Source organism: Panthera onca, chromosome F2 (genome assembly GCF_046562875.1).
Source record: "Panthera onca isolate mPanOnc1 chromosome F2, mPanOnc1 haplotype 2, whole genome shotgun sequence".
NCBI lineage: Eukaryota > Metazoa > Chordata > Mammalia > Carnivora > Felidae > Panthera > Panthera onca.
In genome coordinates, this window is record NC_138356.1 from 17605334 (window position 1) to 17618118 (window position 12785).

The 12785-nt window shown below is 40.8% G+C and overlaps 1 protein-coding gene across 7 annotated transcripts in view; it reads left to right on the forward strand.

The window, feature by feature from the left end:
• SGK3 (serum/glucocorticoid regulated kinase family member 3) overlaps window positions 1-12785 on the forward strand; it is a 147835-nt gene that overhangs the window by 66788 nt on the left and 68262 nt on the right. For all 7 annotated transcript variants that reach the window (XM_060610658.3, XM_060610657.3, XM_060610659.3 and 4 more), the window contains one exon: window positions 9875-10090. In XM_060610658.3, coding sequence (XP_060466641.1) covers window positions 10013-10090 — 78 coding nt within the window. In that variant the 5' untranslated portion in view covers window positions 9875-10012. The remainder of the gene's footprint in view (window positions 1-9874; window positions 10091-12785) is intronic.

Genomic DNA, 12785 nt, shown 5'->3' on the forward strand with positions numbered 1-12785 from the left:
GGAGAACCACTATATAAGTATAATAATTTACTAGCTGTTAGATTACTTTTGCCAAACACTGTCCCTCTTAAAGTCTGGCTGGTCTCCAAAAGTTCTTTTCTCATCTGACCACTTCTTTTTGTCATGTTGGACTTGTCTGAGTTTGTCATGTTGGGCTTGTCATCACTGGATGAAGATTAAGGTTAGTTCTTCCATTCTGGGTTAGTATCTGAACTTAGGCTCATTAGAACCGCATGATCTAGCCTTAGGCCAGCCAGCTGCCCTTGGGAACCAATCTGCAAGACTTTATTGTGACTCTGCAGCAGAGTGAAGGCAGATTCTTTTCCTATACTTCTTTTGAAAAGCTTAACATACATATCTATGAACCTCCCCCCAAATTCCAAGTTTTATTCCCACATGAACAACATAGCTTTTTGTTCTATTCTTTTTAGTTGTGGGGGTTCTTGTATCAGTCATCTTCTCATTTTGTTTTATTTGCCTGCCTGGCCATAAGATGATTTTGCAGAATTTTAATTGCTTCAGTTTCACAGAATAGACATAGATTTAATGTAAAGTAATAGCAGGGTTGCTTTTTCATAGTTTCATTCCTGACCTCTTAAGAATAAGTTTATGAGCCTTCTTCATTGATCTCCAGAGGACTCTTTAGAGCATATATGTGTTAGATAGAGGTAGTGTGGTATAATGGGTAAAAGTCCTGAAGTTCAAATCCTGGCTCCACCACCTGGGGCAGGTTACCTCCTCCCTTTATGCTTTGGTTTTTCCTTGATTTTCCTGTCAGTAAAGCTTTTGTGAGCTGACTTGTAATAAGCTTAGCCACTGAATATTAAATATTGTGAGGTTACTAGATTGATTTAGCTTGAAGGGAAGGAACACCTTACTTAAGGTGAGGCAGTGTGGTATAGCAAACAAGTATATACAGGTTTTGGAGGTAGTCAAATTTGGACTTGAATCCTAGCCCATTAACTCGATAGTAGCTTGGGCAAGTGATTTCTTTCTTCTTGTTGTTATTTGCAGAGGGAGGGGCAGGGAAGTGATTTAATCTCATTTTTTTCTTCACAGCAGCATTTTCATTTCCCAGTGTATGATTTTAGCTCCCTTTTTCCAGAGAAAATTGAGGCAGACAAGGGTGATTTCTTTCAAACTTCTACTCCCATACCTGCCTGGCTTTATTTTTAGTTAGGCTGAGAATATATGGCAGTCTGCATCTGTGTCCCTTGTCTGTGCTTGCATGGTGTACCAGGCATACATGTAACATCACCCTATCACCCTTAGCCAACTATTGAAATTTTTATATTGCTTATCATTCTTTCCCATGAGGTAAGTTCTTTGCAGGTAGGATTTTCTCTCTGTCTTTCTATTACTTAATGCATAATGAGTGCTTAATAAGTGTCTGTTGAACAAAGGAATAAAAACTTATTTTAAACAAATTGCTGTGTATTAGATCCAATTTATTGACTACTACACAGAGCTAGGTCTTTTACACTTATCTCGAATTCTTAAAACAACCGTATGAAGTAGCTGTTGCTAGCCTCATTTTCTAGATTGGGAAACTAGGGCTCAGATAATTTAATCTTGTCCAAGGACTTGAGAGAGAATTACAGCATTTCATCCACATAAGAGTTGTAGTCACAGGAGAGAAGATCATCTCTCAGGAGTTTTTGGCCTTAGAGAGAGGAACACAGTAGCTATCAAACTGCAGTCTGCTCAGGAGGGAGCAAGATGAGCAAATACATGTCATTATCCCCCTTTGCCTACTCCATACCATGCCAGTGCCTCTCTGGATGAAGTCAACCACTGCTAGAGGCAAAGGGAGCCTATAAGGTGCAGGCTATAGAGGTCTTTGTCCTGGAGCATGGAGCACGGTGGAGATGAGTCTGGAAAGACAAATCAAGAATAACCAGCAGAGTCCTCCCTTTCTGTCCCTTAGTAGTCCCTCTTATACTTTGGGCATAAAACTCTTGTTCCTGACTCAGGGGAAACACAAAGTCCTGTCACTCACTGCATCCAGTTCATTCATACTCCCACCTAAACCACTGCTAGTGTTCATAGAAGGGAGCAGAGAAGAAAACTAAAATAAAACAAAAGTACTATAGTCTCTGCATCTGTAGCTAGTTTTTTGGCTCAAGTTGGTAGCTAGTATATGTTCCCCTACCCTCTTGCAACATCTTAGCTGGTCATAGTTGTTTACTGGTAGGGTACCCCAAACCTTCATTCCCACAGGATCCAAGTCTGTAGTAGTGGCATTTTAAAAAAAAATTTTTTTTAATGTTTATTCACTTTTGAGAGAGTGATAGAGAGCATGAGTGGGTGAGGGGCAGAGAGAGGGAGACACAGAACTTGAAGCAGGCTCCAGGCTCTGAGCTCTCAGTCACAGAGCCCAGTGTGGGGCTCGAACACACGAACCATGAGATCATAACCTGAGCCGAAGTCGGATGCTCAACTGAGTGAGCCACCCAGGTGCCCCTGTAGTAGTGTCATCTTTATTGAGTTGGCAGCAGTTTCCCATTGACTAGTACTGTTGGACATGGCCCACTGAATCTCCTCAATTCAGATGTCATTCTCCTCCCCACACTATAATGGCATCCAAGTTTCCTCCTGGAAATTCAGATCAGTCACTTTACTTGGAGAGTAACCACTCTCTTACTAGGTTGGGTGGCTTAATGAGCCACAAATGGCTAGTGGGTAGGCTTAGCTTTCAATTTAATAGGGCTAGACTATTCCTTGGTGAAAGCGTTCTTCCACCAAACCCAAGGTTGCAATGGAAGGCAAAAATTCCTTAGAGATAACGCTGAGTGGAACCATTCTTAGTTCCTGACCCACATATTTTGGCTGTGTGAGAGATAGAACCATATGTTGGTTCTGGGTATAGCACATATACCATATCCAGCCCCAGTGTCACAGGGTATTTGCTCGCAGGTGCTAGAGCTGAGCCTTCTGTAGCCATTCCACTGCCCTTTCAAGCAGCTGCTTCTAAGTGAAGAGATACATGGTAAAAAGAGCACATTCTGTGGCTCTGAGCCTATTGTTATACTTCGTGGCTCTAAATGTGTGCCTTGGTCTGACGTGATGTTGTATAGGATTTTATGACAGTGAATAAGGCCTGCTGTAACCAAGGATGGTGCATCTGGTCAGAAGCATTTCAGGCCAGGAAGGCAACTCTGGCTTCTGTGAGGACAGATGTTGTCCCATGTGGCTGTCTGTTCCCCTTGTGGGATTGTGCCATAGTGGGGATCAGTGTTGGTTTTTGCTGTTGAGGTTGGGCACTCAGCACTGACAGAAGCTAGATCATTATCAGTGCAAGGAAGACCATATTATTGAGCCCCTTTATGCCCTTTTATCTGTATGGGGGCAGGAGGTACATGTGAGATGTCTGTAACTTCCCCCAATTTTGCCATGAGCCTTATACTGGTCTGAAAAATAGTGTTAATAAAATATATAATAGAAGAAAATTTAATGTCTTGAGAGGGAATGTGGTATAGTGTCGTGTTAAATCACAGATTCTGGAGTGAGGCATTACTTCAAATTCTGATTCCACCAACTTCCTGCTTCATGACTTCAAGCAATTACTTAGCCTCATTAAATGTCTGTTTGTTCACTTATGAAATGAGAGTGACCATAGTATCTTCCACAGTTACTGTGAAGATTATATGTTAGCCCAGTCCTTGGCATATAGTAATAATCATCACTATTATTATCGCTATTAAAATATAAAGTTTAGGGGCACCTGGGTGGTTCAGTTGGTTGGGCGAACGACTTCAGTTTAGGTCATGATCTCATGGTCTGTGGGTTTGAGCCCCACATCAGGCTCTGTGCTGACAGCTCAGACCCTGGAGCCTGCTTCAGATTTTGTGTCTCCCTCTGTCTCTTCTCCTCCACCCATTGTGTTCTCTCTATTAAAAATAAATAAAAATTAAGAAAAAATCTTAAATATAAAGTTTAAAAAGTTTATAGAGCAGTATGTTCCATCATTTTAACACACACAGGCACACATGTACACAGTAATACAGATATGTAAAGACTTCTCACACCCATGTATGTTTATAGGCACATAGGAAAAAAAAGGAATATATGCAAAATAATAATTGGTTGTACATGTCTGTTGTGTACTAAGATGATGTATATTTTTCTTTGTGCTTTTCTATACATTTCTATTTTTATGATTATTTTTGTATTCAAATGGCAAGTTACTTGTTACGAATTATAAAGTGACCCAAGAAGGTAATTTGGCCAAATTTCATCACATAAAAACATAGTTTTTAGTCTAGGGTTAGTCAATCCTTGTTGATGAAATCAGGGAGTATACCACTATCAGCCTGTATAGTATTTTTGGGAACTGAGGGTGCATTCAGTCAGGTACCATTGCAGTTCTGATACTAGGTTTATATTGATGATGGTGGATATCAAGGTCAACAAAATGAAGTATATTGTCATGGAGCCATGCAAAGACAGTGCCCAAAGACTGAACCTGAGTACTCCAGAAACTGAGTGACACTGATAGGACATCATTCAGGAACCTTCTGTATTTAAGCATCAAAAGCAAGCAAAGAAGCTTAAGCTATGATTCACAGCACCAAAATGTGTGAATTGCTTCCGAAAGAGTGATTTCATTTTCTCAGCTATCTGCACTTCTTCAGAATTTCTGATCCCATGGAGTTCAGGTCAGGTCACAGTGGAAAAGAAGTCCAACTTTTCTTTGAGGTCTAATAGATTGATTGTCTTAGGATGCTCATGAATTCCTAGAAGTCTTAGATCTGAGTTGGGTAAATACCTTTAACAACTTTCTGGTACTCAGTTGTCTTAGCTGGTTAAAGTCTAACTTTCACAGTCAACTTCCACTCCTTCCAAGTAACCCATAAATTGTCAAAGGTCAAAGGTATTAGAATAAAGAAATCCTACCTTGTCTACTTTGTCATGGGTCCATTGAGCAAGCAATGGGTGATTGAGAAAGAGGCTGATTGATATCCATAGGACTTGTCATATTACCATCTGATTATCGAGAGTCTATAGTGGGCTTTTATGTGGGACACAAATATTTTCATATCCTGTGCTATATTGAAAGGTTCATTCAGACATCCACAAACCTCTCCCCCTTTTTAAACTTTAAAAATTTTTATTAAAGGGACACCTGGGTGGTTTAGTCAGTTAAGCTTCCAGCTCTTGGTTTCGGCTCAGATCATGATCTCATGGTTCATGAGATTGAGCCCCATATCAGGTTCTGTGCTTCAGCATGGAGCCTGCTTGGGATTCTCTCTCTCCTTTTTTCTCTGCCTCTCTTTCTCTCTCTCAAAATAAATATTTTGAAAAATTTTATTTAAAAAAAGATGAAATGAACAACATTTGGGAATATACTCTCCCCTTTAAAAATTTTTTTTAAATGTTTATTTATTTTTGAGAGATAGAGACAGAACAGGAGCAGCAGTGGGGCAGAGAGAGAGGGAGACACAGAATCTGAAGCAGGCTCCAGGCTCCGAACTGTCAGCACAGAGCGTGATGAGGGGCTCAAACCACAGACTGCAAGATCATGACCTGAGCCGAAGTCAGACGCCTAACCGACTGAGCCACCCAGGCACCCCTATACTCTCCCCTTTAAAAAAAATTTGAATCTTACTCTTTCCAACTCTTTAACCAGCAAGCCATCCATTAGCTACTGGCCACAAGTCAGCATAAATGTGTACCTTTAGCATACATTTCTCCTGACATCACGTATACTGCTGAGAATTCCGCCCAATGGGAATATTTCCCTTTTGGGGACCATAAAAGACCATATGGTCTTTTTGGGCCATGGGCTACATTATCTCATTTCTGGTCAGGGCTAGCACACCATGCATGTCCATTCATAAGTGGGTATGTCTTTTCCCTCCTCTGCTAACTGGTTGTAGGATGAACCCCATGAGCATGTGTTGAGAGAGCCAACAAGGGTTGGAGAATACTGTTCATGATGGGCTGTTCTTGTTATATAGTCTCTTGGTTTCCCATGGGCAGGTATACAGTCTTTACCTGAGCCTAGCAGCAAGCCAGGAACCAAATGGACAAAAGTTACTGACAGTACCTTAAAGAGTTTATAGCTCTTAAACTTCTCTGGATTCTTGTTAGAGGCTACTTACCCCATCCCTGTCTGCCGTGTCATTTTGTAGTACTAGTGGGTGTGCTAAGGCATAGCCCCAAGAGTTAGGGCAGCTTTTCTTGCTGAAGAGCCTTCTTTGGGATCAAGCCCCAGTAAAAACTGGCAGTCTCATGGGTTACCCAGTATAAAGGTCAGAGCAGCATTTCCAAATAGGAAACTCACCAGTCATTTTATCTGTTTCTTAGTGGATATAGTGCCAAGTGTAGCAATGTCTCACTTTACATGGGATATCCTGCCTTAGACCTCTGGAACCATAGAAACCGTCAGTGTGATCTTTGAACTTTCGTGGGGTTTATAACTTCATCCTCTGGCTTTTACATGTGTCTTACAAAGGCATCCTGAGTGTTTGCTGCTTGTTGTTCACCAGATCCAGTTAACAGTGCCATCAATGTGATAGACTAGTGTGGTGATCTGTGGGATATTGAGATGATCAGGGTCCTTCCAGACTATATTATGACAGTGCAGAAATAGCCCTCAGTTAAAACGTTGAAAGTGTACTGTTGTTTCTGGCACTTGATAGCAAATTGCATCATATTGTCCTTACTGATGATGATAGAAAAGAAAACATTTGCCAAGTCCATATTTATCTGCCGGATATCAGGGGTTATTCTCATTTTCTCCAGCAACAAGTATTACATTTAGAAGTGCAGTCATGATTGGCCTCACCATCTGATTAAATTTATACTAATCTGTTGTCATGTTCCAAGATCTTTCTGGCTTTGGTCCAGGTAAACAGGCCAGTCAAATGGAGATATGATAGGAATCAACGCCTCTGTATCCTTCAAGTTTTTTGATAGTAGTACTGATTCCTGAACTTCTCCCATGGATGTGGTAGAGCTTTGGGTTTACTTTCATAGTGGGGACAGAGGGAAGAGTTCCAAGGGCTTCTTCATGGCCCTTTCTTCGTAATATCTTTTATGACGTGGGATGGGAACCAGTATGGGAACTTGGCCAGTTAGTAAGTATATCCGTTTGTAGAAAAATTATAGGACTAGGGAAATAACCACAAAATGGGCCTGTGGTCCCATTGTACCCACCATGAGATACAAGGGTTGACTTCATCACACATTTCTTTTCTGGAATGAGGTAGGTGCTCTGACTGGTGGGCCATGTTTTGGGTGTTTAAGGTTTAGTGTCAGTTCAGAGCTAGTGTCTAGTAACCTTTGGAAGAACTACACATTTCTCATTCCCCAGTGGGCAGTCACCCTTGTGAATGGCTGAAGGTCCCTCTTAAGGAATGTCTGGAGAAAGATTGATGGGATACAGTTATGGCCATGTATAGGTTCACAGTAATCTTATATATTTAGTTCTCCTTGGTCTGGTATGCTTCGAATGTACTCCCATTATGTGCTCCTCAGACGCTTGCTAATAAAAATTTTTGAGATCTGCAAATTTTTCAGTATAAAGGCAGACTATTCCCAGAGTAGGCTTTGAACTTCTTTCTGTACTCTTTTGGGATCTAACTCCTGTTAGCATGCAACAAGAGGTGATAGGAATAGGTAGTGAGAATTGGCATCCTACTTAATTGTCCACTATGCATGCACATTTATATGTCCCCTGTACCTCATATGAAACAACTTATCCTGCTTCCCAGCTCTTTCCCCCTTATCTATTCCTGATGCCACTTAATGTCTTATATATTTTTTTAAACGTTTATTCATTTTTGAGAGAGAGAGACCAAGTGTGAGTGGGGCAGGGGCAGAGAGGGAGGGAGACACAGAATCCGAAGCAAGCTCCAGGCTCTGAGCTGTCAGCACAGAGCCTGATGCTGGGCTCAAACTCACAGACTGTGAGATCATGACCTGAGCTGAAGTCGGACACTCAACTGACTGAGTCACCCAGGTGCCCCAACTTAATGTCATATCTTAACAGTCCCTTCCAAAGGGAAGACCAGAGGCATGATGTTCTCCTGTAGTTCTCCTGTAGACCATGGACAGTAAGGCACAAACAGACATTCAAACTCGTACATAATACAATACCAGGAGGACCCACACTCCCTGTGTCCCACATTCTCAAGGGACAGGTGTGGAAAGCATAGCACTGTAATTTTCACCTTCTTGTCACTTCTCCTGCAGCTGGAGAATGGGCTGATGTGGGTCTGGTCAGGTTAATCTGCCTTAGAAGAGCTGAGGTTCCACCTGCTCTGATTCTTTAGCAGTAGACTGCTGGGCCTACAGGGCAAGACTGCTCAGGTGGCTGCCCTGGTCTAATGGGGGGGCTGAAGAAGCTGGCTGCTTTTATGGGGCACTCTGAGCTTAGGAGGTGGCAGTTACATTTCTGTTTTCTGACTACTAATTCAACTACATATAAATCCTTCTTGACTGCATTTCCAGCATCAAATCTAGCCAAGCAGGTTTTTAGTCACCTCAAAGGAATACCCTTATAATCAGTTAAAATTCACCCTACCTGAATATTCAATGCCTATTGATATTTGAAATCATTAGTTGAATATAATTTACTTACAATTATTAGATCGGTCAGAGTGACTTCCGAAAATTAATCACCAGGGAAACTGCCAAACTAACTCTTTAAAGAGAATTATTTGGTGTCAGTGGAGAGTATGGGCTGCTGCGTTTAGCAAAAGTTACATCAGTTTAACATCTCGAGCCCTTTGTCCTTGGGTGGAATGATACTAACATAATTGTATTTATTCTACATGAAGATCTGTAATGTCTCTGACCAGAGGTCCAGCGCGTAAGAATTATCCAGTTATTATGATGCAGCACAACACAGTGGTTAAGAGTCAAGACTCTGGAGCCACGTAGCCTGGGTTCAAATCCTGGATGGGCGATTTATATAACGCCTTTCTGTCTAAATTGTCTCTCACTTGTAAAACAGGAGTAAATAGTTATCTATACTGTATAAATATACTATATATAATAAATAGTTGCATACTAACTATATATCTACTATATATGTGTGTGTGTATATATATATAGATTTATATTTATATATATATATATATTTATTTACCTACCTACTATAGGTACTATATATACCTACTGTATACCTACAACATATAGGTGTATATATATATATACCTATTATAGGTATATATATATCCATATACATACCTATATAGGTATGCAATAGGTATATAGGTATACCTATAATAGGTATATATATGTATGTATACTATAGGTATATACTATAGGTATATAGGTTGGCTCAGTTGGAAAAGCATGTGCCTCTTGATCTTGGGGTCTTGGGTTTGAGCCCCACATTGCACGTAGCGATTACTTAAACTTAAAATAAAAACACACTTTTTAAAAACACTGCTCTAGGTCTGCCTGGGTGGCTCAGTCGGTTAAGTGTCTGACTTCAGCTAAGGTCATGAGCCTGAACCTGCTTTGGATTCTTTGTCTCCCTGTCTGTCCCTCCCCTGCTTGCACACGCACGCGCTCTCTCTCAAAAATAAATAAACATTAAACAAAAAATTAAAAACCCTGCTCTAAATCTATCAAAGTAGAGACCTTTTAGGTGAAAGTTGCTCTCAGTCCCATGAACTGTGGTGTATAAGCTTTTAGAATTTAGCAGTAAGGAAGGTAGATGGGATGCACATGTTTGATTTTGGTTTAGCTATTCATAGGCCTGAGATCCAAAATCTCTAACCTGGACTGAAACTTACAATCAAATATAAATTCTTGTCAGAATAAGCATAAAATGGGTGCTATGAATAAGGAATGATGGTATTTTAAAATTATTTTGCTAATCTGTTTCTTTTTTCTTTGTTTTTTTCTGCTGGCTAAGGTTGCATGATGGAATTTGAATATTACCTCAAGAGGTTTTATGTTTTGGATTAGCTAACAGTGTTTGTCCTCTGCTGACTATTTCTCGGACTCATTTTTTGGTGTCCATTTGAGGCAATAAACCCAAAGGGATTATACCATGGACTACAAGGAAAGCTGCCCCAGTGTAAGCATTCCCAGCTCAGATGAACACAGAGAGAAAAAGAAGAGGTTTACTGTAAGTATATAATATAAAGCATATGGGAGAAAATTGAACATAGAGAGTATTTCCATTTCTGCTTTTGTTCTTCCTTAACCTGGAATGTCCTCCCCATGTTTCCACATATCCAGATTTTACTTATCTTTCAAATGATGTATCCTCCCCAGTCTTCCCTGTGTACTGTAAGGGAATACAGTTACCTTTTCAGATTTTTGCCTGTTTACCTATCCCCTTGGAAAAGCTTATGAAACTCTGATAGATCCTCTCACCAGAAAATGTGCAGACACAAGGATCTACAAACATGCACGTAATTTTGCATGCAGTCAGGAGGTTAATGGACTCCAGAAGTCACTAGTCTTATGTTAAGAACTACTGTCTCAACAAAACAAAACAAAACAAAACAAAACAAACATGGTTTTGAAATTTCCATAGTGTCTTTCTTGACATTTATATTTCCTACCTCAATTTTTAAAATTTTTGATCCAGTATTTTATCTTTTGTTTACTTTAAAAGCAAAGTCCATTTCTAATTTTACTTTTGACCACTGTAATACATACTATGGAACTATAAAGAATAAGAACAGTGAGTGTTTGCTGAATCATTGTATCAGTGACTATTATTGGAGAATAGCCATTTTTCTATTTAGTGTAATGACACATACAGTATTTAGTTCCAGTAGCCCTGTTAGTGTGTATGTCCAGAGATCTCTGCCCGCCTCCCCCTGAAATAATACCATTTATCTTGTTTATAACTGATCCTTATAACTGATTCCTTGTAAGCCCCACCCACTGAGTAGTATGAAAAAATTCATTTAACCCAGTTCTGTTTAACACTTAGTTTGAGCTAAAATTTAAGCAGTTCTTTTAAGTTAAAATGCTCAGGCTGTCTTCATTCTGCTCTCTCTCTCCCATATGAACACACACTTCTCCAACTTGACGTCATGGTTTATGAGTGGAGAGGTGTCCCCTTTCACAGTATTTAAGTCAGTGACTGATCTCATGGTAGCCTGCTGAAGGCTCTTATATTCTTGTCATCCCTCTAGATCTTTGCTGTTCCAAATGTACAGTGACCGGTCTGGCAAGCAGCCAGCTGTGGTTGACCTGATCCAGGTCTGGGCATTTTCTTGGCATCCATTGCTGTCATCTGCAGTCAGCCAACTTATTTTTGATCTATTCTTTGTTGGCTTGGCCAGAGTGGTGGAGATTTACTGCCAATTCACCTTATCCTTGTCTCTTGATGGCTGTAGAGCCCACTGAGGCTCTGCTATGCCTTTCACTGCTCTTTTGATTCAAGTGATCTACCTTGGCCTCTGACTCGGGGGTCAGTCACCTGGCTCCTGCCAGGTGCATCCTATGACAAATGACTTGCAACTCAGAATTCCTGTCACTGAGGAGTTAAACTAAACCCTTTGGTCTGACCAATCCAGTCTCCCTTCTTAACTAGGTGGGGCTGGGGCCCCCAAATGATACTTCTCTTCCAAAGTCCCAGACGAGGAGCTGGAAATAGCTTCTGTCCTCTCTTCTCCTTTTTTAATAAACATACCTCCACACCCTGCACCAAAGCCCAGAGTAGAGATTGCAGTGTGTGTGTCTGGCCATTTGCCTCTGCTCAGTCTCTGTTGCAGCAATATCTTAAGCATTGTGCATTCCACAGTCTTATAAGCAAGTTTTATAAGTATCTTGCTGATGGTAAACAAGAAGTCAGTATACCTTTGGTAAAATAGTGGAATGTGTGAAAGTTTGTTTTTTCTTCTCCTTATTTTTACTTTTGAGCATTCTCTCCTTCAAGGGCATAACCTCCTGTCAAGTTTGATGGAAGTTCATATATATCAAATATAGGCAGTGAGTTATCTCAGGTCCATTTACTTTTTCATGGTAGAGGTATTTCCAGAGCACCTGTGTGACTCAGCCAGTTGAGGATCTGACTGTTGATTTCGGCTCAGGTCATGATCAGGGGCTTGGAGTCGAGCCCCATGTTGGTCTTCATGCTGACTGTGGAACTTTGCTTGAGGTTCTCCTCCCCCCCCCCCACCCCCCCGTAACATCACTCCCTTGTGTAGGCACTCACTCACCCTTTTCTAAAATAAAATTTAAAAAATTATATGCTATACAGCTACTTCAGCCTAGAAGCTATGTGTGGGTTCTAGTCTTGGTTATACTTGGGTAACCATGGGAAGCCACCTTACCACACTAGGAAGCCAGCATAAGTAATTCAAGAAGCTTGCAATCATCTAAACCTAAATTTCTGATCCTTTGGTAGCAGTCCTACTTCCAGTCCAATCTGATCCTAAATGCTCTATGAGATGAATCTGTAGTTAAGTCTTAGAAACATGGTGCAGTTTCACTGGCACCTTGACCAGGTTCTTTATTCTCTACTTCCGCATTCTGTCCTTATGAACAGTTACCATTTCACAAACAAACAAATCTTACATCCAGCAGCTTCCTCTAAGAGAACTTGATGCCTTTTGGTTAAGACCAGAAGAGCCATGTTACCACCCATCATCACATGTGGCTCATGTAGGGGCCTGGATCCTCTTTTTCTCTTAGCCTATACGTGATAACATCACTTACTCAGGTGACTGATAACCAGTGACTTTGTTTCACCTTTCAGGTGAGGCCTTATCCTCTCCTGTGGAGGAATGTGGCTTTACATTCTGGGACGCCTCTCACTGTGGCTTGTTAAGGTGACTGTATCTCACACAGTGCTACAGAGT